Source organism: Girardinichthys multiradiatus, chromosome 23, assembly GCF_021462225.1.
Source record: "Girardinichthys multiradiatus isolate DD_20200921_A chromosome 23, DD_fGirMul_XY1, whole genome shotgun sequence".
Lineage (NCBI taxonomy): Eukaryota > Metazoa > Chordata > Actinopteri > Cyprinodontiformes > Goodeidae > Girardinichthys > Girardinichthys multiradiatus.
In genome coordinates this window covers 47,701,930-47,729,403 of record NC_061815.1, presented here as the reverse complement: position 1 = coordinate 47,729,403, position 27,474 = coordinate 47,701,930, and the positions used below count along the sequence as shown (strand labels likewise).

At 38.4% G+C, this 27,474-nt stretch overlaps 1 protein-coding gene and 1 long non-coding RNA gene across 2 annotated transcripts in view; one reads left to right on the top strand and one right to left on the bottom strand.

The window, feature by feature from the left end:
• Nucleotides 1–6,588, bottom strand: part of neil3 (nei-like DNA glycosylase 3) — a 13,417-nt gene extending 6,829 nt beyond the window's left edge. Inside the window, exons 1-4 of the mRNA XM_047354314.1 lie at nt 6,373–6,588; nt 5,925–6,034; nt 843–977; nt 282–495 (exon numbers count right to left, since the gene is read on the bottom strand). Coding sequence (XP_047210270.1) covers nt 282–495; nt 843–977; nt 5,925–6,034; nt 6,373–6,477 — 564 coding nt within the window. The 5' untranslated portion in view covers nt 6,478–6,588. The remainder of the gene's footprint in view (nt 1–281; nt 496–842; nt 978–5,924; nt 6,035–6,372) is intronic.
• LOC124860761 lies at nt 3,972–27,474 on the top strand. The gene is made up of 3 exons (XR_007036431.1): nt 3,972–4,112; nt 12,455–12,658; nt 27,295–27,474. It is a non-coding gene; the product is annotated as an uncharacterized LOC124860761 (long non-coding RNA).

The following is a 27,474-nucleotide window of genomic DNA, read 5'->3' as shown; positions in this document are numbered from 1 at the left end:
GATAACAACTTTATTGCTGTTTATTTAATATATTTATGCAACAAACCAGAGGGAGAAGGCCCGGGTGTCTCTAAAGACCAAATGCATTCAAAGAGCACAAAAAGAAAGGGATATATGTGCCGCAATGCGCTTGTTTGTCTTCTCCCCTTTTCACCTTCCTCATTTCCATGCAGCGCTCAGAAATACATGAGCTTCCACATATTTTCCTGCCAGTGTTGTCTTGCATTTTTACCCTCATTTTTTATTCCTCTGCTGAACACAATCCATCATCTTTTCTATACCTTCACGGCTGGGTGGAGGCCCGAGTCAAACAGGGCTTCATTTTTAATAATGTTGCCGACTCCCGGCATGACGGCTTGGTCTAGGAGAACGTCACAGAGCATCCTGCTACCCTGGCTCCTCAGTGCCTCCTCAGAGCGGGAGAAGCTGAACTTGGGGGAGCACACGTCCAGACTCTCCATGGCCCTGACCTTCTGCTCACAATCCTCCGTCAACCTGCAGGAATACAGTTTGCAAGTACCGGGAGAATTTCGAAGATACATGGCTGCTGTTTTAACTCTAGGTCAACATTTCTAAATTGTTTCAGCTTCTTTATTATTAGCCAGAAGATCATAGGTGACATTTTCAGACAGTATAAATTATTGTCTGTCTTGCTTTTGAGCATTACACATAAAAGACCATGATCAGGACATATGCTGAGCAAAGACAGCATTTTTCATGCAACAACAGCCACTGTCTTCAGAACCAGCCTAATGTAGGACATACTCACTAAATCAGACGCAAACCCCAAGGTGAACTCCTGTCACCTCAATCTATCTTGCCTCAGCTGTTGTCCCCATTACCTTATTTCTACTGTGCTGTCAAAGAAGGCCACAGTGTCGTTGGTAAGGCGTATTTCCAGCACTGCGGCAGAGCCCGGTATAACTTTACTCTGAGCAGGATTTAGGCGGATTGATCCGTTCATGCCAAAGTGAATTCTAGACGTTGAGAGCGAGAAAGACAGAAAAAGAAAATGTCTGTTTTTAATTAGAATGCAGCTGAATATTCCTGTGAGTTAGAGCTACACGAGGAAAATAACTGCAATACTATTGCTGATAATGATCTTGATAACATTAAAACCACATTTTTCTGACTCTTCTTTCTTCAACATGACACAATGTCCCCATCCCTCACTGTAAACTTATCTCAGACATTAAAAATATACATTAGGTGTGGCCAGTGAGGTCAGTTAAAGTCCATCCAGCTGAGCAGAAATATTACTAGTAAGCAGAAACTTCATTCTGACACTTGGAATATGGTATCCTACCAAATATTGCGGATGGATGGATTTGGATGGACGGTGAATAATAAATTAAAATTCTGCACTTTTACATATTTTCCAGACTGTTGGAATCCTATTATTATGCAGATTCATTATGAATCAGAATAACTGGTTAAAAATACTTTTCACAAATAAGCAAGCAACATGAATGTAAAACAAAGATCAGCAATTACCAAAACAACATATTACAAATGATTACATGTCCTCGATGCCCTTGCTGCTAACAAGCATAAAGAAAATCTATATCTGAATCAATGACCTTCTAACTTCATACAGAGAGCACCAGAAACTCAATCTACCATTAATGATACTGAATACTTTCCAAAAAAAAGTTCTACTACCAAAGCAAACATTTTACTTCAATAAAAGATGTCATCACCAACTTGAGCCTTTGAAGAATTTAAAGAAGGTTACTGTATTAAACTACTAAATAAAAGCAGAAACTGAGCTAGATTGGGAACAAGAAGCCTGTGAACGCTTTGGAATCGTTGGTGTTTCTGCACATTGCATTAGTTAAAAGAACAACCTTTTAAACAACATACAGCATATAAGGAAAAATATAGAAATTGTTTTTGAACACAGAGAGTAACTGACTATGTATGGTTAAAAACTGTGAGCTTCTAACTTTTCCAAGATGCCACTTGGAGTGAGATCTTCTAGAAAAGTTGTTTCTTAAAAATATACAAACTGTTTTTGAAAAGGGAAGATTGGCTGAAGTGAGCCATGCCTCAATTTCACTGGCCGTGAAAGCATCTTATTTTACACATGCCTGATGTAAAAAACCGCTACAAAAGCTTTTCTAAAGAGCTGGTGTGTCATCGCTCCACAAAGAGGAAGAAAATGGTTCAAATGGAGAAAATTTAGCACTATGTCTGCTACTTTTGTCAGTGGCTATTCTCCAAAAAGTGAGGAAATACTCTGAAGTAATGGAACTAACCCTACTTTATTCTGCTATACAGCTAAAAGTATTTATTGCACAAAAACCTTTTATTAGAAAACCCAAAGTAGAAATACTATTTCTTCAAATTGTTTTGTTGGCAAAAATGATGAGAACAATAGATTGAAAAAAATCAGTGCAACCTGATGAAAGTGGAGGTCAGATGATGCCACAAGATGCCAGAGTCCTGAGCTTCATGTTATCATAATGGTGTGACCTGAAAAGATCTGCTCATGTTGAACCCTTACAGAAGATGTCAATGTGTCTGGAGTCCAGCGATGATCAGAAGTGAACATTTTTTAAAGTGATTTTACATTAAAATGTAAAACAATTTAAAAAAAGAATAAACATGGAATTTTAAAGACATACTTTTACATTTTTTTTTCTTTTTCAGGCTTAAGTGACAACATCTCCAGTTTTTAAAAGTGTAAAAACAAATCTGCTCACATGATTTTTAACACGAAATACAAAATTCCAAAAATGCAAACTCACAAAACAGTAACTGTCTCCAAAGTTAATTGAACCTCTAAAAACAAATCTTCATAAAATAACCTTCCTTTTTTCTTTATCAGGATTTCATTTATGGGTCTGTACGGTGGTCTTTCTGCATGGAGTTGACATGTTCTCCCTGTTCATGCATGGGTTCTCTATGGGTACTCTGGCTTCCTCCCACAGTCAAAAAAGCATGACTGTTAGGTTGTATATTTTAAATTGAGCATATTAATTGAAAATATCCTGGAGCCAACTATCAACCAACAATTCACTGCTGCTCCCACAAGACGGCAGTAATTCACCAAGTTGTTTGCCAAACGGCATAAAGTACCTGAAGAATAGAGCTGCCACCCAGGCAAAAGAAAAACAGAGCTTTATCACGTTATAATGTGAAAAGTTTATTGCAATCCACTTTTTATGTGTGAAAGATATATCACCTTACTACAATATACTAATTTTTCATAATATAGCAAAAGACTTTTCACATTCTTACAATATATTTATATTGTAGTAACATGTTAATTTATTTTACAAACATGGAAATGATTTATTTGAACTGTCGAGTTTTCATGTTAAAACATACATTTTATTGATTGGCTGGACAGGAGGAGGAGTAAGTCTGATCCGATTCATTTAACTGCAGAGGCACAGGAAACTCCTTGGATCCAAACTGCATACAGGGGGGTCACGATGTCACGCCAAATACCGTGAGACATTAACTGATATACCAGGATCCATACAGAAATGAGCAAAGACAGAATTAGCCAGATATTATCCCACATTAATGTGGCATCTTGATTTTTAAGACAAACTAAAGCCTTTTGAATATGCATAGATGTAGTGACTGATGGCAGTTCTGAATATGAAATGTTTCCAACAACAAAACATTGGTTTTAAAACTATATGTTTGACGGTTGCACAATAAATGATCACTTTCATATAAATATTATATTGTAAGAACGTGAAAAGTTGTTCGTTATAAGGTGGTAAATGTGTATGTTGTAATAAGGTGATATTATACAAACATAAAAAGAATAACATTTTTATGTTACATTAAGATATCACTGTATTTTGCTTTTGCCTGGGTGGCACCTCTAGGCTTCTGTACATAGCTCTGCATGCAGTCCACATTTCTGTGACTGCATTGGCTGTATGCATGGCAGAAACACTATCCCTCTCAGTCAGAGGGTGGCGCCAAACACAAAGCAGATTAAGAAAGAAAAGGGTCAGACCATTAAGGGGAGAAGAAGGAAAACAAGGACACCCGTTCTAATGAATTAGTGAGAAGAAGTGTCGTTTTCCCAGTGAGGATAGCTCATCTCTCAAGGAGAACAAGGATACAACAACTGCAATAATATTCTGGTGAGAGATCACTTTATTCTTGTCCTGGACCGTGAATGAACCACCCTCCTAACAAGCTGTAGCAAAAACTGTTTATCTCTAAGTGTTGTTCAGCTAAAACAGTGTGAATAAGAGGAAGCGCTTGTCTGCGAGGTCAAAGCAGTTCACATACATAGACAGGTGTGTGAAGCCCTTGGAGAATACACTGAAACAAATCCAAAAGTTAACATAGTTCTGTCAAACAATGCATTTCTATTCAGGACCGTTTAGAGGGACAGTATTAACAATAATAGGGAGGATGTGCGGCCTTTTCCGACAGAGCCTTCAACAAGCGATCAGATGCGGGAAGCAACAAACGGACTGATGCTCAGGTCGTATGGTGGTCATGTGCTGCTGCTGTGCTGGGTCCATTTTAATCTGCATTTAGTTTTAATAGGTTATTCATATTAGGCCTGTTTTTTCAGTGTGTTTCTGTCATGGTGCAATGTTTTGAGGTATCAAAATCAAAGTGTTATTTGCTTCAATTACATTCTATCTATGGTGTTTGAACTGTATGTTTGTGCACACTGGACCTTAACAACTAATTCTTGCCAGCAAATTGTATAAATATTTAAAATATTCAATACATGAACTGAAAATGTCTGAGGTGTTCTAATTCAAACCGTCTGTATGAGGATACAGATCATGATCTCAAAGTTATTATTTTATTCTTTACAAGTGTGGATCTGCAAAAGAAGCACGAACCATCTGTCATGCATCTGATCTACATAATGATGGTCTGACCTGGTCCTTGGAGATTTTATTAGTCTTGGAGATTCCTAACATTTATTTATAGTAATATAAAGTAGAAATATATTCTTACAACGCTTAAATATTAAATTAAAAAATAGTCACTGCTCATATGTACATGGCTTTCCAAACATATTCACACTCCATCAACCTTTTCATATATTGTCCCATAAATCCACAAAGCTCAATTTCTTTTATAAAGATGTTATGAGACAGACCGAAACCAACTGGTTCAGATTCCTGGGTTTTATTTTTGCTACATATAAAAATAGTGAGATTCAATTTTTAGCTTAGGTCTGGACTTTGACTGAGGTCTTCTAACACATGATTATGCCACTGAAGAAAAGCGTCCACACAGCATGATGCTGTGCTCTATAACCATGTTTCACTATCGATGCATTCAGTTATATGTAGCGTTTATGTGTAGGCCAACAATCTTCCATATGGTTGCTGTTCCTTCTTGTTTTAACTTTTGCATAAAGGCCAGATTTGTGGAGCGCATCTTTTATAGTCGTGCTGTTGACAAATCCTGTAACCTGAGCCGTGGATCTCTGCAGCTCCTCCAAGGTTACAGTGGTCTTGCTCTGATTAAAGCTCTCCTTGTCCAGAAAGTGTCAGTTTAGGTTGGTAATCATGTCTTGCTTGGTTTGCAGTTGTGTCATACTCTTTCCATCATTAGAGCTCTGTGAGATGTTCAAAGCTTAAGAATTGGTTTTATAAGCAAAGCCTGCTTTAAATGTATCTACAACTTTATTTCCTACATGTCTCCTTGGTCTTCACGGTGCTATTTGCTCACTAATGATGTCTAACAAACCTCTGAGACCTTGACAGAACTCAATATACTGTGATAAAATACACATATGAGGACTCTAAGTTGAACTGGATATATTTTCTAGAAATTCATGCCAAACTTCTGATTTTTTTTTTTTTTAATTTGAGGAACATTTTCCTTTTAATACTTCTTTTGGTCTGTCATATTAAATCCTAATAAAATAGATAAAAATTGTAACTGTAATGCAAAAAAAAAAAAATAAAAAACATTACCTCAAAGCTCTCAAACCAAAGTACATGAAGAGCTCCTTCCCAAGAGTTTCAACACCAGTGTACTGACATCCGGAGAAACTGCGGAAGACGTTTGTCTCAGTGTTGTTTTTCTAAAACAGACAACTGGATTAGCAGCAGAGAACACAAGCACCATAACTGTTACACATTTGGGTCAAGTCTTAAAAAAAAGAAAAGTAGCTCACACAATAAAGACATTTTACATGTTCAATATTCTACATTATACAGAAATGAATGGCTGTATAGTGAAGACATAAATAAACATTTAGTTATATTTTAACTTGCAGCTCAGTTAAATATTAAAACATTTATTCCGCTTTAAAATAATCAGGTCACCACCATAAATAAATAAAACGTGGGTCATTCTCTCCTCAGTCAGATAAGTGAGACTATAGTATCCACCAATGTATAAATAAAGTTGTTTACTTACAGCTGAAACCGTCAAACTGCTCCTAACTTCCTGCACTTTCTGACCCGTTTGGACCTTTGAGCGGATCTTCTCTCCGTTCAACGTGCAACCCGGACCTTCCACCATCCTGCTGACCACAACTCAGAACCACTCGAACCAATTCAGAACTAGTAAAATTTGAAATTAGCCGCTCCTAAGCGTTTGTTTACGTTTTATTTTACCGCCATACGAATCACAGACGCGCATGCGTAGTATGGTTTATTGCGACTAACCCGGATGCGCTGGTTTAAAGGTACAGTATCCCATTTCTCCGACTCCATCTATAAATTAAAGTCATATAAATTGTTTTTCCGTAAAAATACGTAATCCATGGCATAAGTTTATTTACACAATCACAAAAACTATATGAATAGTGGCAATCAGTGTAAATATTGAGGTGCTTTGCACTGGTGTGGTTTTCTCCTTGATTATATTTACAGCGTCAAACCAAAATATTTGCCTTGAGACAAAATTCTTCCAGTTTTAAAATTTCTTACATTTTTCAGATTGTCAAATAAATGTTAGTATCAGACAAAGATAACCTGCGTAAATAGAAAATACAAACCTAAAATGATTATTTCATTAAAAAATATATATAAATGAATAATGTTCTTCTTCAGAGGTAAGATCATAATAAACTTTTGTATTTAACGTGACTGTTTTATCCAGAGTGAATATCCATCCCTTAGACACCATAACCCAACTAGAATCAAAGGTGACTCAGTGACCACTACACCACCACCACATCACTTTCCCAATAAATACCACAGATTGATTCCGGCCGGAAATCCTGTCAGCTCCGTGCAGCAGCTACTAAGCATGAAGTTTTATGCTCATACAGGAGACATAAATGTTGCAAGTCACTGACTCAATGCAGTCTGCTGGGTTTCCTCAGATAAGAAGCTCATATTTGAACCAATTTGAAAGATAAATTGAATTTGACTGCATTGTTTGATAACTAGGATCAACTGTAATGTATGTATCTGACTTGGTATTGACTTTGTAAAGTGCCCTATGACGACATGTGTTGTGAATTGGCGCTAGATATGCGCCAGCCCCGACTGCAACCCTGCCAGGATAACTAGGTATCAGGGTATATTAAGGCTGTAAGTACGAAGTAGTTCTGAATCCTGTAAAATGTGATGGATCACTAAAAAACAGTCACATGTACATTCATCATTTACAACATCTTTTTGCTTGACAACATTAAATCCACATGCTTTTACCATTAAATACAATGAAATAAATGCTAAATACATTTTAATAACGAAATAAAACAATAGATTATTTATTATTAAGGTTTAAACACTGATTCATAATCACAAAACCAATATCTTGGGTTTGAGAAAACAAGCCAATCAAAACCAATGCCGTAAGCTTTATATTAAATTGCAAATGCATAATTTATAGTAAATTTGAGTAATTCTCTTCAAATCTCACTTGAGGGCGACATTGTCACATTGTTAGACCTCGATCAGCAACCAGGCAGCCAGCCCTATCAGTTGATGTATGAATGCACAGACAGACAGACAGACAGACAGACAGACAGACAGACAGACATACAGACAGACAGACAGACAGACAGACAGACAGACAGACAGACAGACGTTTTGGGGCCCAGTCGTGTATGTATATATCGTGATGAAAGGCCTACTTAACTAAGTTAATTAACTTTGGTTAAACTACAAGCAATTAGCTAAAAATCTTCAGGATTCTGTTTTTACACCTCATCCTCAGGTGTGAGCTCTTTTACTGTATGTGAATGTATGACAGGCTGACACAGCAACTTCAGTCCTCCAATTTAATTAAAGCTTTTAAGTCTCTTAACAGATTTGTCTAATTATCTTGAGACCTGAAAAAAATCCTCCTCGTTCCGCTAATAGTCTCTTCCTAATTGTGCTAATGGGTCTTCTTATTATTAACTAAAACCTTAAAATTGCAGCTAATGTTTCTTAGTATGCTCTCAGAGCACACATGTATTCTATTTTCATGTTTAGTTTGTTTGCTGGATGCAGTAGTGGTATAAATAAAACACATACAGTCAATAATCTGTAGTTCAAAGTCACAGTTGCAAGAATACTTTATAAACAGTAAAGTCAAAATATTTTCGTTTTATAGGACTATTGACAGCCAATTATACTGCTTTGATTTTCATGGTAAAGAGAGGACCAGACAATAGATAGCATGTTTTGTTGGCTAACCACACACAAAAAAAAAGAAAATTACAGGTCCATGCTTTAATCATGTGTAATTGTTGACATTTTTAATTACATTAAACTGCATAGGAAGCAAAAAAAAAAAAAAAAAAGCCAGTTGCTTCTGTGGAGGAGGAAAGCTTAACTGCAGATGGAGATGTGTTGCTATGCAACAGGGATTTTATCACCAGGGTCACATTTGACTGTCTGTCTGTAGCAGCTTGGCAGGATGCGATGACTGCTAATAATGCTATTTTTAAAGCATTTCATTTGCCATCCATGAAATCTGAATCATTTAGCAGAATCATTTACAGTTTAGGTTCAGAAAATGGCGCATCTCCTGTTCTTTTAATTCACATCTTGTCATGATTCACCTGTGTTTGAGTTTCTTGTTTGTTTCCCTGCTTATGTTCTCTAAATGCAGTTTTTTCAGTTCATTTATGGTAGATTAGGTTTTTGTTTGAATTACGTGTTTAGAAATGTGTCCCTTTCATGCACTTCTCTGTGTTCCAACTCATCTGTGTTACTTAGCCTCGTTCCTTCTGTTGCTCTGCATTCTCCCTGCCAGCAGCTGCTCCACATTTCACCTTATGAGCTCTTCATGTTCAATGCTCATTTCTCCACGCTGTCTCTATATTTATACTGTCTGGTTTTCATTGCTCACCACTGGAGCCTCCTGTTTACTACTTGCTTCATGTCCATTGTCTCTGTGATCCTGTTTGTTACACCTAGCCTGCTCTATGCCACTCATTCTGCCCATGTCCTGTGTCCTGTTTGTTATTGATAGAAGTTACCACTTTATTTGTTACTTCTACTCACCATGCTGCTCACACACTCCTGTTTGCACGTTGGTCCTACAAAACAACCCTCCACATATCTGGCATCTCTGACCCACACATTACTTTGTAAATAACGAGAAAATAGTGTATCTTAATAAATCAGTACAAAAGAAAGCTGTAGGTAGTTGAGAATTTTTTTTAAAACAACATAAAATGTAAAGGAGAACTGAAAGAAAAGTTGAAGATTCTCTATATAATCTCTAAATCCTGCCCAAGAGATTATTACTATTGTTCTGACTAAGACATAAAGACATATATAGTAGGTAGCATTTGCCAACGCCTTCATATTGCACAAAATGCTCAACTTGACTTTCATCTCAGACTGATTCTTGGAGGTTATTTTTTATGTTTGATTATTAAAAGGAAAAAAATATTATCATATCACCAGAAGGAATGACATGAATTAATAATCTTCCATCCATCATCAATACCTGCTTTTTCAGTGAAGGGTGGCGTGGAGCTGTCTATTTTCAGTGGTCATTTAGCAAGAGGCAGGGTACAACCATGCACACACACACACACACACACACACACTAATGTTTGTCGACTGCAGGAGTAAGGAAGAATACCTGGAGAAAACTCATGAATGTAGAGCGAGAACATAGAAACTCCATGCAGAAAGACCCCAGGTCAGGATTCAAACCCAGGACCTTCTTGGTGCAAGGCAACAGGGCCACCATACAGCCAACATTAATAATCAGACATTGCCATTGTGGTTACAGTTACAATTTTACAAAGGACTGTTATTATAATCACAATGATGACCTGGTTCCTTCAAGGTTGTGTACTTCATCCCTTGCTGCTCCCACTACTAACACACAACTGTGCACCCACACAGGAGGAAATCCTCATATGTGGGTGATACTATAGTGTTTCAACTTATTCATGGAAACAAATCAATCTAGAGGGAGGAAGTGAACAGCTAAAGGGCTAGTGCAGAGACAAGAATCTGGTTCTCAATGAGGACAAAATGATGGAGATGATTCTTATGTGTTGACAGCCTTAATATCCCTCTAGTCGAGATCTCTGATGATCTGACTTGGTCAAAGAACACCATTGGCATTGTGAAATACTTTCAGCAGAGACAGCACCGTCTGAACCTGGAACATTCCACAGAGTTGTGGTTGAGACTGTGTTGACGCAGCGTGCATCTCAGCGTGGTCCTGCAAACAATTGTTAGGAGGGCTGAGAAAGTTATTGAAGTGTCCCAACATTTATGTTCTTTTGTTTCAGAGTTATTGCAGGAACAGGGCTCTGAACATTGTCCTAGACTCTTCACACACTCTTCAGAGACTTTTTGAATGCAGTAATCATGCAAACAATACCACAAAATCTAAAGCAGAACTTTTGTTAGAATTATGCACTTGACATCATTGCACTTATTTGCTATGTGTAATTTAACTTATGGTTTATATATTCTTTTCTGTTATAGAGCCCACAGACACACTGTGTCCTTGTATTGAATGGTATTACAAAAACAATAAAACTGCAAGAAATGTCATACATATATTTTTTTTAAAAGGAGATTTACGGTCACCCTGAAGCCGGTTAATTGCGACAAAAAGCCAAGATTTGGGTTGCCTCTTGGCAGTATTTTATCCAGAACAAAATGGCTGCAAGAAAAAAATAAAAAGAATACACATAGGCTGTCGAAAACAAGTCTGTCCTCTAGATGGCAGTATTTCCATTGTAATTCAGTTATACTCCCTGGGAAGGATTGGATGGAAGCACGTTTCTTATCTCCATCAATTGGCATCAGCCATTATTTTTCACCAAGGAACCTGTAGAACATGACTATATTAATAAGAATCAAGGTGTTTGGGTCTTTAGGACAATCTAAAGGCTGCTGGTGTCACAAGGAGAAGTTAGACTATAGCTGAAATCATGATTTTAACTCTATTACCCTCTAATAGTGCATCACTGACTAATTCAATAATGGCACATTTAATTGGATATAAATAATGACACCCACAGTGTAAACCAAACAGTCTTAGTGAGACAGTCTAGGCAGGAGTTTGTAAAATCAGTATTTGAACAGAATGAATAGCTAAGGTGTTTCCTTGCTGAAGGGCGTGTCAGCAAGATATAAACAAGGTTCCTGTAATTCAGATCATATCTCATCTGCAAAAAGCCATTGGACCATTAAGCTGTGAGCAAAGAAAATAATCTCTTTCCAACATCTTTCTTGTTTTATTCTTTAAGGGGAGTTTTTCACAGAGATTTCACATCATATATAAGCAAACATGATTATTCAAACAGCCTTCTGGCCCACAACAGAGAAAGAAGATGAAAATAAAAGCAGCAGACTTAGTGAAGATAAGATCTATGCAAAATAAATCAGAAACATGCAGGTTAGCCCAATGTGTTTTAAGCTTTCCTATAATTAACATAAACATACCAGATTTGGCATATACAATATAATAAACAATATTAGCTCGAATATTAACACATTAGATGTGTTATATTATATTAATAGCTATTACAAGAAAAGCTGCTGAGTTACTTTGTAAATATAATTCTAGCCCTTACTATTAATAATAACATTTAGTCCTCAGGTTTGAAAATTTTGACTGTCCCTGTTTAATAAATTGGATAAAAAAACAACAAAACCAAACCAGAAAATATTTCACACAAGTAAAAAATGAAGAACAAAAATAGTAACTTTATATAATTGGAAGACAAAGTTAGAGCCATGGTGACATTTTCCTCAGAAACAGAAATGCTTAACATGCCTCCCTGTTGATTTAAGACAAAATACCATCATTAATTACATCTTATCCCAGGGAGGATTTTTGCAGAGCTCCTTGTTTATTAATTCAAAACAAACCGAGCCCTGCCAAATCACGCTGATTGATTAAGTAAACATTTCCTGTGAGGATGTAGAAATGATTTGGGATCTCAGTGACTTATTTTTTAACAAACAGCCTTATCTTTTCTTACTCATAAATCATTGATCATCACTAAAATCTTAAATCTCTAAGGTAGTATAACTCTTGAATCTTTATAATTTTTTGATTTCTTTACTTACAGAAAACACTGTGGACCAGAACCAACAGATGACATGGCACCCCAAATCATCACTGACTGCAGAGGCTTCACTCTGAACTTCAATCAACATGGACTCTGTGCCTCTCCACACGTCCGAGACTCTGGGACCTTGATTTCCAAATGAAATGCAACGAAAAGAGGACTTTGGACCACTGAACAACAGTCCAGTTCTTCTCCTTGGCCCAGGTAAGGCAGCTCTGTCTTGGTCTCTGGTTCAGGATAGGATTTGTCTGTGCTTGCTGGCTCTAGATGGACTTACTCCAGCATCTGTCCACTCCTTGTGAAGTTACCCTGAATTCTTGATTTTGCTTAACAATCCTCTCAAATATGTGGTTATGCTTATTGTTGATGCACTTTTTTCTATCACACATTTCCTTTCCACTCAATCTTCTATGAATACAGTTTTTAACCTTTTCATAATATTCTAATTTTCTGAGACATAGAATTTTAGGTTTTCTCTAAGCCATAATCATCACAATTACAAGAAATAAATCATAAAAACTATCAAGCTTTTTTACAACATTCAGATTTTTGGAGCTTTACACACTAACAGGTAGAAACAGTAACAGGGATTCTTTAAGTAAAACCTTTTTAACCCACTCATTTTAAATGATGTTTGTCAGAGAAGTCTCTATCATAGATTTGAGCCCTTCTTTCATCCATTCAACTAAAATACAGCTGCTGTGATTTATTATCATTGTTCAGTGGAATGTGTTCATAGAAATAGTTGAAGTATCTCTTCTGAAACAGAATGAATAAAAATCTTTTTATGCAAATTTGGATCAACTGTACTTAAACTTTAACTCCCCTGTTAGTTTAGTTTTCCATTTTGGTTTGTGTCACTGTGAGCCTTTAAACCTGCCAATAACTGTTCTTGTGGCACATAATTAATCTGCATTTAAAATAACAGCAAAAAAATCACTTAAGCATCCATTTTTGTTTTGCACAATAATCCACATGGATGAATGGCATGAACCTTAACATGTATAGGTAAGCTAATTTATAATCATTCTTCTGATTTACCTGTCATTTGGATAAATGATACAAAATAGGTTTAAAATAAAAGTACAAGACAGAATAACACATGGAGATTATGGGGGTTATCAAAGCTGATTCCTTCATTTAAATACATGTAAATTTGCTTTATATTTGTTATCCATGTAGATGATTGATCAGTTTGCTAGCTTTTTTTCTTGCTTTCCTTCGAGATTCACCTGAAAGTCTGCTCTAAGCCACTGCAGGTTTCAGGGAAAACTGTTCACAACTGGGAAACTCCCATTAGATCATAAGCTAATGTATTTTTTATCTCATCCTTCTCTGTTTCCACAAAGATGTAACTTGTACTTTGGCAAGGCAGCAAACATGTGACCTAACAATTATGGCAAATTATTGAGCAATAATTACAAGGAAAAAGAAAATCACAAAACATCAGTTAATTTTAGGTAAAGCTTTGAAATTCTTATTCTTTGTTGCTCACCATTTTATTATATATTCCCTGATAGGTTTTTAATTGTCTTGTATAATCTTTTGTGAAAGTCTGTGGATGTAATCAGATTTGTTTTTAATAAATATGCTCCAGACACCTTTTAATAAATAATAAATAATAAATTATTCATTTCTTTTTTTTTTTTAATGGTTAAACTATGGTAAGAAACCTGTGCCATCAGAAAATGAAATTTCAATTGCCCTGACTGGATCTGTTTTTGTACAATTTGAAATGAAATGCATTGATATGAAAATTATTCGTACTGGTACTCGTCGTCTTCTGCTTTATGCGGGACCGGGCCGCGGGGGCAGCAGACTGAGCAGAGAGCCCGGGCGGTGGCAAAAACTCGGGCCTGGGAGGAATTCGGTGAGTTCATGGAGAAGGACTACCGGTTGGCCTCGAAGCAATTCTGGCAAACCGTCTGGCTCCTCAGGAGGGGGAAGCAGTGCTTCGCCAACACTGTTTATAGTGGGGGTGGGAGGCTGCTGACCTCGACTGAGGACATTATCGGGCAGTGGAAGGAGTACTTCGAGGATCTCCTCAATCCTGCTGTCACACATTCCCTGGTGGAAGCAGAGGCTGGGGACTTGGGGTTGGACTCTTTCACCCAGGCTGAAGTCACCGAGGTGGTTAAAAAGCTCCGCGGTGGCAAGGCTTCAGGGGTGGATGAGATCCGCCCTGAGTACCTCAAGTCTCTGGATGTTGTAGGGCTGTCATGGTTGACACGCCTCTTCAACATTGCGTGGCAGTCGGGGACAGTGCTTCTGGACTGGCAGACTGGGGTGGTGGTCCCCCTTCATAAGAAGGGTGACTGGAGGGTGTGTTCCAACTACAGGGGGATCACACTCCTCAGCCTCCCTGGTAAGGCCTACGCCAGGGTATTGGAGAGGAGAGTCCGGCCGATAGTCGAACCTTGGCTTCAGGAGGAGCAGTGTGGTTTTCGTCCCGGCCGTGGAACACTGGACCAGCTCTATACCTTCTACTGGGTACTCGAGGGTTCATGGGAGTTTGCCCAACCGGTCCACATGTGTTTTGTGGACCTGGAGAAAGCATTCGACTGTGTCCCTCGTGATGCCCTGTGGGGGGTGCTCCAGGAGTATGGAATTGGGCGCCATTTATTAGGGGCCATCCGGTCTCTGTACGAGCAGAGCAGGAGTTTGGTTCACATTGCCGGCACTAAGTCGGACCTGTTCCCGGTGCATGTTGGGCTCCGGCAGGGCTGCCCTTTGTCACCGGTCCTGTTCATAACTTTTATGGACAGGATTTCTAGGTGCAGCCAAGGGCCGGAGGGGGTCTGGTTTGGGGACCAGTGGATTTTGTCTCTTCTTTTTGCAGATGACGTGGTCCTGCTGGCCCCCTCTAGCCAAGACCTACAGCATACGCTGTGGCGGTTCGCAGCCGAGTGTGAAGCGGCTGGGATGAGGATCAGCTCCTCCAAATCAGAGGCCATGGTTCTCGACCGGAAAAGGGTGGCTTGTCCTCTTCAGGTTGGAGGGGAGTTCCTGCCTCAAGTGGAGGAGTTCAAGTATCTCGGGGTCTTGTTCACGAGCGAGGGAAAAATGGAGCGGGAGATCGACAGACGGATCGGTGCGGCTGCCACAGTAACGGGGGCCGGTCCGTTGTGGTGAAGAGAGAGCTGAGCCGATAAGCAAAGCTCTTGATATGAAAATTAATTTTACTAAATTTAAATTGAATGTAATGTTTTGAAACTGCACTAAAAATATATTTTGTTATATCAAGTTCTATAGTTCAATTTCAGTACCAAAATTCCATTCAAATTTAATTTCAAGTTATGTAAATTCATATTCCATTTCTGATGGCACAAGTTTCTGCCCATGTCAAACCCTCAAGAATTTGGATTTTTCTATATAAATCTCATTGAAGATAAATTCTTGTTAATTAGACACACTGTTGTAAATCTGTTATATATACAAACCCATAGAAATAGTTTACATTTTAAGATTTATAAGTGAGATTGGAAAAATTTCTCAAACGTAAATCCAAAAAAATGAGCCACATTACTCAAAAGCTAACATCTTACTTGGAAAGAAAGAAACACATATTTGCTTGAGGAGGAGGAAACTCTACACCACAACACTTAGGTTGTGGCAGAGAATAATTACAGTCAGCAAAAAAGGTCCAGAGTTTTTATGAACTGAAAATTCAAATTTTGGAAAACAAAAGAATAAGAGTCTGGGAAAATGGACCAACCATCATTATGCTTTCTAGCAAAAAAAATAATATGTATATTTCTACACCATTGAAATATTGACAGAAGGGTGTGGGGTAAGAGTCTGATGAAAAGATGAAAAAAAAACCATGAAATGTCAGATGAGAGCTGTCACAAAACTCACATAAAAGACTAGAAAGTTGCAGTTATTGTAGCTTATTATTTTTGTCTGTTTTGTAGAGTTAAGAAAATAGTGTTTTTAATCTCAGTCTACTGTACAAATCTATTTCAGCACTTTTTACCTACTAAATAAGTATATATATATATATATATATATATAATTTATATTTAAATTAAGTCTACACACCTTAGGTTAAATAATTCCTTCTCAGCCATTGTAACATAGCTCACACACATGCCCACACACACATGCACACACACACACACACACACACACACACACACACACACACGCACACACACACACACACACACACACACACACACACACACACACACACAGACACGCACACACACACACACACACACACGCACACACACACACCCACACACACACACACACACACACACACACACACATACGCACACACACACACCCACACACACACACACACACACACACACACACACACACACACGCACAGACATAAACTCCTTCTCTGAGTGCGTAAATTATTGTCATGCCTATAAATTAAATTATCCCCCTGTTTCTTATGTAAGCAAAATATGATTACACTGACTTCAACAACACAAAGTAATCAGTCATGACTGTATAAGTGCCACAGGAATACCTACTATTTTGTTACTGCTATATGGTCTTTCTACTTCTCCCATGTACATCTCTTAGGTAATCATTCACCCACCTGTGCACACATTCATGCTGCATGGTCATTATTTTGCCTGTTGCATAGCAGTGCACAACTAGTCCTTTGATGTGAAACCTTGAGTTTTGGGAAGCGGCTGTGTTCTCAGCAGCTTCTCTGCCTCAGGCGGCGGTTGATTTCTATTATTTATCACTGAGCATGGCGGGGCGCTGAAGGGAAGATGGAAGGGAAAACAAGGTTCATGCTTACAAAGTAGGTACAAAATCTGTCAGGGTGACTTTTAATTAATCTCAATAAACATCAGTCCTTTGGCAGTATTATATTTCAAACAGTCAAATTCTTCAAGGGCATGTTAGTGGACGTATAACTGGTACCAAACCAATTTCAGGTGGTACAATGAGGTTGTTTTTAAGCATCAATGAAGGCTTTATTTAGTTGTAGTAGGCTACAAAATATTCTTAGTATAGCAAACAATTTTCACTCAATTTCTGAAATTCTAAACATCAATTTAGTAATCCCATGCTCTGCAGTGATCTGCAAACATTGCAGTTTTTCTTCATTTTAAGGGACACTTACACATTGTGCATGAGTTCCCTAATAATTTTTTTTTATACAATGTTTTGTGTCCTTTTGTGGCATTTTAGGCATACCATGTAGAGCAAATGGCTGCCTACATGTAACAGGGCAGCTTTGCCCTACAAAAAGAATAAGACAATATTCTCATTGATTAACTCTATTAATTCCAGATTCAGTCCAGCATCAAAGTAGGCAGGCCACATAGATAGTATAGTAACCTGTGTGTGAATGACCATCAACCATTTTGATTATTTGTGTGTTGGTGCATGAGTGTGTGGGTGGGTGGGTGGGCATATGTGTACAAAAAAGTGTATTCATGTTCAGTGGGTGTGTGTGAGTATTTTACCTGGAAGTTTACATTTGTAAGTGTGGCGAGAACGGTGGAAGGGCTGCAATCCGCAGCATGTAAGAGCAGCAAAGAGGAGGTAGACCTGACCCCGGAAGGCCGCAGCAGTCCAAGAGCAACCATACGCCCAGCAAAGAAGTAGATTGCCAGCAAGGCACAGGAGCAGCAGTCCCCAGGCCAAAGAGGCACAGAGCAAGATGCAGGGCATTGAGCTCCCCCATGCCAGCCACAACACCACAGTCACACCACCACCCCCAGCTTCACAGGTTAAGGCCAGAGACTGGTCCCCCTGGTGGCTCAGAGCTCGCACCAACCCCAGTCAGCAAGACTGCCCGGCACTAAGCAGGGGAGACCCCCATGTTGGGACCCCAGCCATGGATTACATTATAGATGAACATGGATTCCCCGTGACGTCACAGTCCGAACATAAACATTGTGTTCCAACAGGGTGGCCTCTACCACACGGATTTCCAGCAGGAGAACAGGACGGAGGGACACAACGTGCAAATGTCTCCTTGCCGGCGAGCAGACATAACTCTTCAACTTGAATCCGAAAGTGACTACGATCACACCAATCGAATGAAAAAAGTTAAGTAATGAATTGCTGTTTGAGTATCCAGTATTAATTCATAAAAATGGAGTAACAAGACAAGCGTGGCTTGACTTTTCTTCTGATGCCTCCAGAAGTAGCGGGCAGGGAAGATTCTGGCTGATCCCTCCCACCCCGGTCACAGACTCTTTGAGACTCTCCCCTCTGGCAGGAGGCTGCGGTCCATCCGGACCAAAACCTCACGCCACAAGAACAGTTTTTTCCCATCTGCCACCAGCCTGGTTAACAAAGCCCGGAAACCACACTGACACTGTCCCTTTCCCCCACACCCCCCCTTTTTTTGCTGACAGGACACCTGTAACCTGTAACTCTATGCGTTACATTAACGCTCAGCTTGGACTCCTGCTTACTTGCACTGCTTTACTTGCACAATGATCACCTGCACTGTTGTATTGCTCTTGCATCTTATACTGCTCTATATTTACTCTCACTCACTTAAAACTGTGCACTTATATTTATATTATATTGTAGATATGTTTGTACTGTTTAATTTGTATTGTATTGCACCGACTACGCCAAAACAAATTCCTTGTATGTCCAAAAACGTACTTGGCAATAAAGCTTTTCTGATTCTGATCTGATTCTGATTCTGATTCTGAAGTAGCCCAATTTAAAGCAGATTTTCCCCCACAGCCTGGAGAAGATTACAATGAGACCGCAGTATCGTACGCCTTCCTGCATGCATGTACAGGTAGTGAGAGCTATCCTGTTGCACCGTGGCCACTGAGGGAGCTGCAACCTGCCTCTGTTGTACAGTTCACTCCACATGTGGATGACCAGGATGGACAACTTCGCTTCCCAAAACCAGCACCCTTTGGAACCCCTTCTTTAGCGCAGTTCAGGGCAGAGAAGATTAGTTCAGAATGAAAATATTTAAGGCCCCGTTCATACCGCAGGCAAATGTGGCCCAAATCTGTCTTTTTGGGAGTCAAGTGACCAGGTCAGACCTTTTAGAACAATTGTGAATGCTCATTTCTGGCCCATATCTGACTTTTTCAAGTCACATTTGAACCACATTCATATGTGGTCTTGAATCCGACTTGTAAGTGATCTTTTGGAATGTGACTCCAGTAGGAACGACCAAGGCGCATTAGATGTGACTTTGACGTCACTTTCCGTCACATTTGTCACAATTTTGCGCCACCCAGCAGGAAACAGTAGTAGTTAGCAAAACAGACGGGTGGCTACAATAGTACTGCACAGTTGAGAGTCAGCAAGACGTTAGAGCTTGTTAATAAACAGAGATAAAACTTTATTCAAGCCTAATTGAAAGGCTCATAGGAACCGTCTGGATGTGGGACATAGTTTGTATTGTAAAATTTGTATACAACCGTTCAAACAGAGGACTTTAAAATGCTATCGAGGTTACCGAGCACGTGATGATCTGCCCCTGCTGTGGCCCAACACAATGGATTACATCAAGTCTTCAGCCTGTGGAGTTGAGAGGAGGGGCGCTGACACTTATAATTAAGTTGTCCTTGACATGTTAAAGTTCTGAATAAAGTCAGTCTCTGTAAAGTTGTTAACTTCCCTGGCTCACCAAAACGGAACAATCAAGAGTTTCACTCTCTTTTTATTCGCATGTTTGCCACCCAGCACCTGCTGACAATAAATGGCTTCTGTTGTGCACTTAAACCATAACACCTATTTCTCCGTGTTTACTGTTGTGCTGCGGTGACAACGCTTGTATTGTTCTTATGTGCATGCGGGTCATTTTGGAGCCACAACATTTTCAAAGTAATGTGAACGACAACACAAAAAAATCTTTCTGAAAAATCTTTTGAAAAAATCGGATTTAAGCATTATGACCTGCAGTGTGAACATAGCCTAAATAATGTTCGTTTCTTGACATTTTGTCTTCTGCTTGTGTTGAGAAAACTTAGCTAAGTGCTAGCAGACTAGCTGCTCAGCTAATGATGTGTTCTGTGTTGTGTTTTAATAGTTTAGACAAACTTTATTTAAAGGGTGATTTTAAACACAGAAGATCGGCCATAACGCGCCGTCCACGCTTCTGCATTTCAACACTTTTATTAGTGGTATTTTAAAGGTATGTGTTTGATTCTGATGATAAGCTACACGTTCTTTTGTTAGATCCAACAGCTAACAGCTAAGAACAAGTGCTTGGCTACTTTATGAGTCAGCTGAAGATCATTTACCCAGAAAGGTTGTTAGTTTCCAATCTAGGAAATAATATTTCCTTAAATACTACTTTACTAAACGTGATGACTAATTAAACACCATTAAGACAGAAAGCTTTGGTTCCTATTCAAAATAATATTTCCTTGAATATTTTAATATTAATAGTTCTTTAAATATTATTTTAATAAATAAAGTCAGCTAATTAAACACCGTTGGGAATTGGTGATCCAGAAGGTTGATTTTATTTACCAAATCATTCTTTAAAATGTTTTATTAAAATAATGTTTTATCTGATTTTGTATTGTGAATGGTTGTTTAAAGGTATACCAATTATTGCCCAAGTTGGTTCCAAGATTAACTTAACTTAATTTCCAGATTCTTCTAGATAATCCTTGGTTCTCAAACATAAACATTGCATGGTAATGTTGCATCACTCTTTTGGTCATGGTTTTCAACCATCTTTGATTCACTTGTTTATATTGTACATAGCCCATCGCCCTTCCTTATTCTTTCATTCTGCTTGGTAGTTTAGTTGGGTTGTTTTAGCATAGAAAAGAGTTTGTTGATTGAAATATGTTTGACTTTGAGTGGACCTATTTTTGTTAATAAATTCTTGTATTTTAAGAAATTATGTGAATTTATTCCACATTCCAAGAGTTTTGCTGTTCAGTAATGTCAGAGCTTGGCTCACCCCTTTCACTATTGTCTTAATACCATTGCCTGGGCTTGTATGGACCGGACAACACTTAACAGACTGAGTTATTATTTAATAAAATATTATAATATACCTATTTTCTTAACAGATTTTTTTTGCAGCACTAGTGGCCTTTATTTTTCCTTATTATTTGACAGTAGATAGACAGGAAATGGGAATGAAGATAGAGGGGAAGACATGCGACAAATGTCACCATGTCCGGGACTCGAACCTGGGAAAGCCACGTCGAGGACTAAGACCTCTGTATATGGTTCGCACACTTAACTTCCTACAGCCCAACACTCCCATTAAAATATCACTCTTAAATGTTAAATAATATAATCATAATCACAACACCCTGGGGACCCCAAAATGTCAAGCAGGTACCAGCTCACCACAGCACTCAGAACCTGAATGGACCAAGGTAGGAAGGGCACAATTTATTTCACCTTGAGGGGCCAGTCCCCAAGAGGTCTAGAGGGTAAGACATCCATCAGAGCCCAACACAGCCACCGCGGCCGTCAACCAGCCCAACACACCTCTGGGAACCATATGTCACTAGACGGGTGCCTGCCACTCTGGTACGTGGCCCGAGCACCCACACAGACAACACTCTACCAAGGCGGGCAGCCCCCGGCTAGCCCTCCATGGTGCTGTCAAAGACCCCCAGGCCATAACCACACCCCCAGTCCCCGCCCAACCAGTACAGGCTCAGTGGCAGGAAACAGGAAACCACACTGTGCCCCCCAAACATGAATGTGTGCATTTTAGTGAGTATGACTGGGTGAATGTGGCTGTAGTGTGAAGTGATTTGAGCAGCTATTACATTTACCCCCTGTCCTCCAATCCAGCAACCACCACGGCTCAACAAATGCTTAAGTTTAAGGTTTGATAAGATTAGGCTGACATACTGCCAGTCACACGCTGATAAGAGTTGGTCATGCAAAACTCAGAAAACATTCATTGTCATATTAAACTGTCAGCGTAACGGATTAACTGAACAGTTTTTAATATACTCTTTCGAAGATTATCATTTTATATGGTGAAAGCAAGAAACGGTGTAGTGAATTAATAAACCTTTCCCACCCTGTATCTGGTTTTGCTGGAGGTCTCGTTTTGTTAAAAAGTTCTGAAAGCACTTACCTTAAAGTGTTGTCCACCAACTAGTGCACAGTCAGGATGTTGAACTGAACTGGCCCAAAAGTCCCCTGCATCCGGTTAGCGTCATTATCCTGGCTCATACTTTTTCCTGGAAGTTTATATTAAAATTGCATATTTAATCAATTTGCATTATTTATTAAGGGACTTGTGCCTATATTCAGCAGTCATTAGGCCAGAGGCTGGTTACAACCTGGACAAGTCGACAGCATAGAGACACAAGCTGCACTTTTACAACCTATGCATCTACTATGTGACAAGTCTGTAACTCATTACACTTGCAGACCTGCATGACCTTTCTAAATTAATTTTAAATCATTTTATTCGTGCACCTGGTGCCAGTTTATCACAAATGCCATCAACTGCCACCTTGCTAGATCCAATTCATATCCAGTTTAAATACAGTACAATCTGGTTATGTGAAAATATATTCAGTTAAACCAGTTTTACAACAAATCAAACAGCCAGATTCAGTAATAAAGCACATTTAAAATAATATAAAATACAGAAAGACTGTGATAAACTAAAACTATGATGGAACAAAACTAACTAAATTAAAATGAATGGATATTGTTTGAGTCAAAAGTGATGTCACAGCTCTTGAAAAGACCTGATATATTTATATATAATTCACAGCATCCATCTGTATCACTGACTTTAATAGAATAAATTGTAATGATCTAATTACACAGACTTAGAAATGGTAAATAAGGCGTACCTGCATAGCAGTTTTCTAGGCCTACCAGCCACTCAAGGCAGATTTCTGAGTTAAAATGATTTAAGCATTATCACTAGCATGTACAGATATGACATACCAGTGCTTAAAACGCCTCCTGTTACCAATGTTGAAAAATATATTATTATATTATGATGGCTTGTGCATCCATTGGTAAGTAATAGTGATATTTTTCTCCTGATTGTTTTTTGTCTGACAACTTATTGCTAAAGCAAAAATTAGAAAACAGTTAAAATATCATCGCAAATCCACATAGATCAAAAATACAGTTTCCAATGTAATTTATATATCAATCAGAAAATAAATGTCAGTAACCTTCTTCTGCTAAAAAGGTTATTTTAAGGCAAGTGGAAACTGTTGCTTTCAGATAAATGTAATGATGTAAGAAGTAAAACATTAGGTGTGGCGCAGAACAAGGAGACAGTCCATCCAGGGTCTATACTCGCTTGTCCTTGCAGAGTTGGGGGGGAGCTGGTGCCTATCTTAAGCAATCACTGGATGAGAACGAGGATACACACGGGACAGGTCGTCAGTTCATCACAGGGCAACACAGAGACACACAGGGAAAAAAGCATCCACACACACTTAAAGGCAATTTAGAGAGAGCAATTAATATTAACAATCATGTTTTTGGACTGTGGGAAGAAGTCGGACTACCCGGACAGAACTCACGCAGGCATGGGGAGAACATTCAAACTCCATGCAGAAAGACCCCCAGGCAAGGATTTGAACCCAGGACCTTCTTGCTGCAAGGCAAAAGTGCTATCAACTGCGTCACCTGTAGCCCACAAGAAGACAATGTCATGAAAAAATATTTAGTCAACTGTTTACTTATTTTTGTTAATTCTGCTGCTTCTCATTAACAGGTTCAGTATTTAAAATATGGTAATTGATAATGACCACGGGGTTCCTAAACTGCCTTAGTTATAGAAAAAAAGCAAGCCTGACTTTGTCCTTTAGTATCAACATCTGTCTAATGAAACCAAAGTAATTAATAACTTTCCAGTTTAATCTGACAGAAGAGTTTGTGCCTTTATGTCAGCCTCCTTCCACACTAAAACATAATAACCATGGACCTCTTGTCTCTATACTAAAGTTAAAGTGAGTCTATCCTTCACTCTGACCCCTATATTGGTTTTACTACTTCCTCCTTTGCTGCCTAAAAATATATAGGCAAATTGCAAAATAATTTTAGTACTTGTAAGTGGACAATCCAAAAAACACCAGTTGTAAATGCATTCTGTAAACCAAATGCATCCAGGTATAATTATTCTCCAGAATCGGCAGCATTGACTCGGGTTTAGAGCGTAACTAAGTCCTGCGGTACACTGACACATAGGCTTATCCTACTCTTAGTCCTTATGTTTTGTGCTTCTGTTCTCTGCTGGGCCTACAGCTGACCCACTACATTATATTTTCTCAAGCTCAAGTCCAAGATTTCTGTCCTGAGCCTGTGATAGAGGAGAGGAAAAGGGGATACGCAGAGAAAGAAAATCAGCTCTAATTGTCTAATTGGCCGAGTGTGGAAATATCCTTGTAAGATCTTGGTAATGGCCTCTCTCTCTCTCTCGTTTTTGCCATTGATTCCCCTTAATCACAATATCACAGTTTTGTCATTTATTATATTCTGTATGTCAAACTTAACACTGTTTGTTCCATTTTAAATATCAAAATACAGTTTTTAAATGCCTTTGGCCTGCAGAAAGACAAAAATGTTTCTTAGTAAATTGAGGAAAGAAATATATTTCATAGATTTTTCCAAATAAATGTGAAGAGTGGAGGCCATGCATGTACATGCATTTTTACTTTACTTTGGTTTGAAATACATTTTCAGAGTGAGTCTTTATCTGTCAAGCTATAAAAGAAAAATAAGACATTTCTCAGAAACAGATGCTCTGGAAGCAGACAGAATTATACTTGAGATGAAGTCAAACAAGTTATCTGCACTCATAATGTCAAACACCACATCAGGACAGTCAGTTCAGCACAGCATAGTAGGAGACAGTGTTTAAACTGACACATAGGCTTAATTTGTAAGTCTACCACTCAGAACATGGTCAGTAAAATGTGTTTTAGTGTTACTTATAGGTATACAAGAGTGATCAGATGTAAATAGCATAAATCTGGGCTCATTTTCTGTTAAGATAATTTTGACTGCACAGTTAAAGACCCCACAAGTGGTTATAATCTTAAAATGTGCAGCAACAAAATTGGTTTACTGTTGTAAAATGGGAATAAACCTTTGGAGCTTCTTTCCCTTTGTTGCACACATCCTTTACTCACTTCTGATTAAAGTAGCAAACTGAATAGATGCTTTGATTCAGGAATTATTGGTTTTGTTATGATCCCAATATCTAAATGTAAATATGGATATTTTCCAATACAAAGCTATTTGTACAGTATTAGCAAATGTGAATAAACCACATAGGTTTATTTGCAAGTGTTTTCATTTTTGTTTGTATTCCAATCTATTCTGGGTTGTTTAATACTGTTAAGGTCTTGCTATATAAATTCATTATTTTATGTTGAGTTTCTTACTCATTTCTTGTTTTCCAAACTGTACATTTTGGCTTAGACTGTAAAGTGGACTTGTTAGGTGTTTTTACCTTTAGGTGGGTAGATCTGTTGTATTTAACTCAGCTCTCTGTGTTAAATAGTCTCCTTCTCTTAGTTTATCTGCTCTGTATACCTCTAAAAAGATTCACCTGATTTCAATGTCACTCTTTATTCCTCATTATTTAGGCTCCTAGGTATCAATTGTTCACTGCTGTTTTTCTTCTGTTATGCTCTTCATAATTAAATGTCCTGTTTTCCTCATGCCAAGAACTGGACGTTTTCCTTACCTTCCTTTCCTTCATGTCCTGCTCCAACACAACACATCCGGACACAAATAAAGTTAAAGGTAAAAACTGTTACTTCCATGGGTTTTCAATTGGGTACAAATCAGGTGACTGACTGATTATAACAGTTTTAGTTTCTTTGTCTGAAACCATTTAAGAGGTTGTGTGTTGGGAACTACTTTGTTGCTTGAAAATCCACATCAATTCATCTTCAGGTTCTCATCAAGAATGTTCTGGTAAATGTCTCCATTTACTGTACCTTTTCTTTAGTTATATAGTCTGGCAGTTTCAAATGCTGTATGAAAGCCCACACCATGGTGTTCCCACCTGCTTACTTCACGTTTGGCATGGTGTTTTTGGGATACCATGGAGAACCATTGTTCCTGCAAACATAATGTGTGTAATGATACCCAAACAAGTTCAGCAAGTTCAAATCTTCTGCTGGAAACTTTAAACAGGCTTCAGCTTGCTTTTTTTTTTTTTAGCAAAAGAGTCTTTTGCAGTAAGTGTGCATAAAGGCCATTTTTGGTTGACTGCATTGTCTATTGTTTTCCACGGAAGAAAACTGCATCTGCAGGAGAGAGACCTCATTTTCTCTTGGGCAATTATTTTAATTATTGTTTAATTATTTACTCCTGTGTCAGAAATCTTTCATGTGGCCGTGGCTGATTTTTGGTGAAATTAAGTTAGTTCCAATTCAGCAGTGTGGCTTAAACGGCACTCAGTGGAACATTCAAAAGTTTAGAAATGCATTTCCATTAGCATGTTTTGCAACAGGTCTTTTTTTTGTGAAAGTCTCTTCAGCTTTCACCACTAGCAATACTGATCAAAGCTAAGGTAATGACAAATATTTTTATGGGGCATCAGTTGATATTAAAATAGATTAAAATGTGCACCTGCTAACAGATTTCAGCTAATTTCTTTGCAAAATAGTCTGAAAATCCAATTCAGACTATGCTAAGATTTTTTGTGAACAGTGTCATTTATGGACCATTTTTGGCCTGATTAATTATTCATGACCCACGGAAAAGTTGTTCTGTGTTTGTATTTAAAAGACTAAGATAATTTACACCAAAAGTGGGTGTTTACTATTTTAGTGAAAGGATGATTCATTTCTATAAATTTTTAACTGTTTTTAACAACCTTTAGTTTGTGGTTTTATTAACCATTGGGACTGTTAGAAACCCTAGTTGTAAGAGTGATCTCCCTGTGTATTTTTTAGATGGTGTCCAAAGCTACCGCACCCTGTTGGCGGTCAGACGCCTTGGAGCTCCACCGGTCCTTGGACCCCGGAAATAGTCACCACTCTATCTAAAGACTCCTAAAGGAACGACTCTCAACCAGTTTCTAACTTTTAGCTCTTTTTAATCTAACTTAAGGCAGATGAATGATTACAGAGATC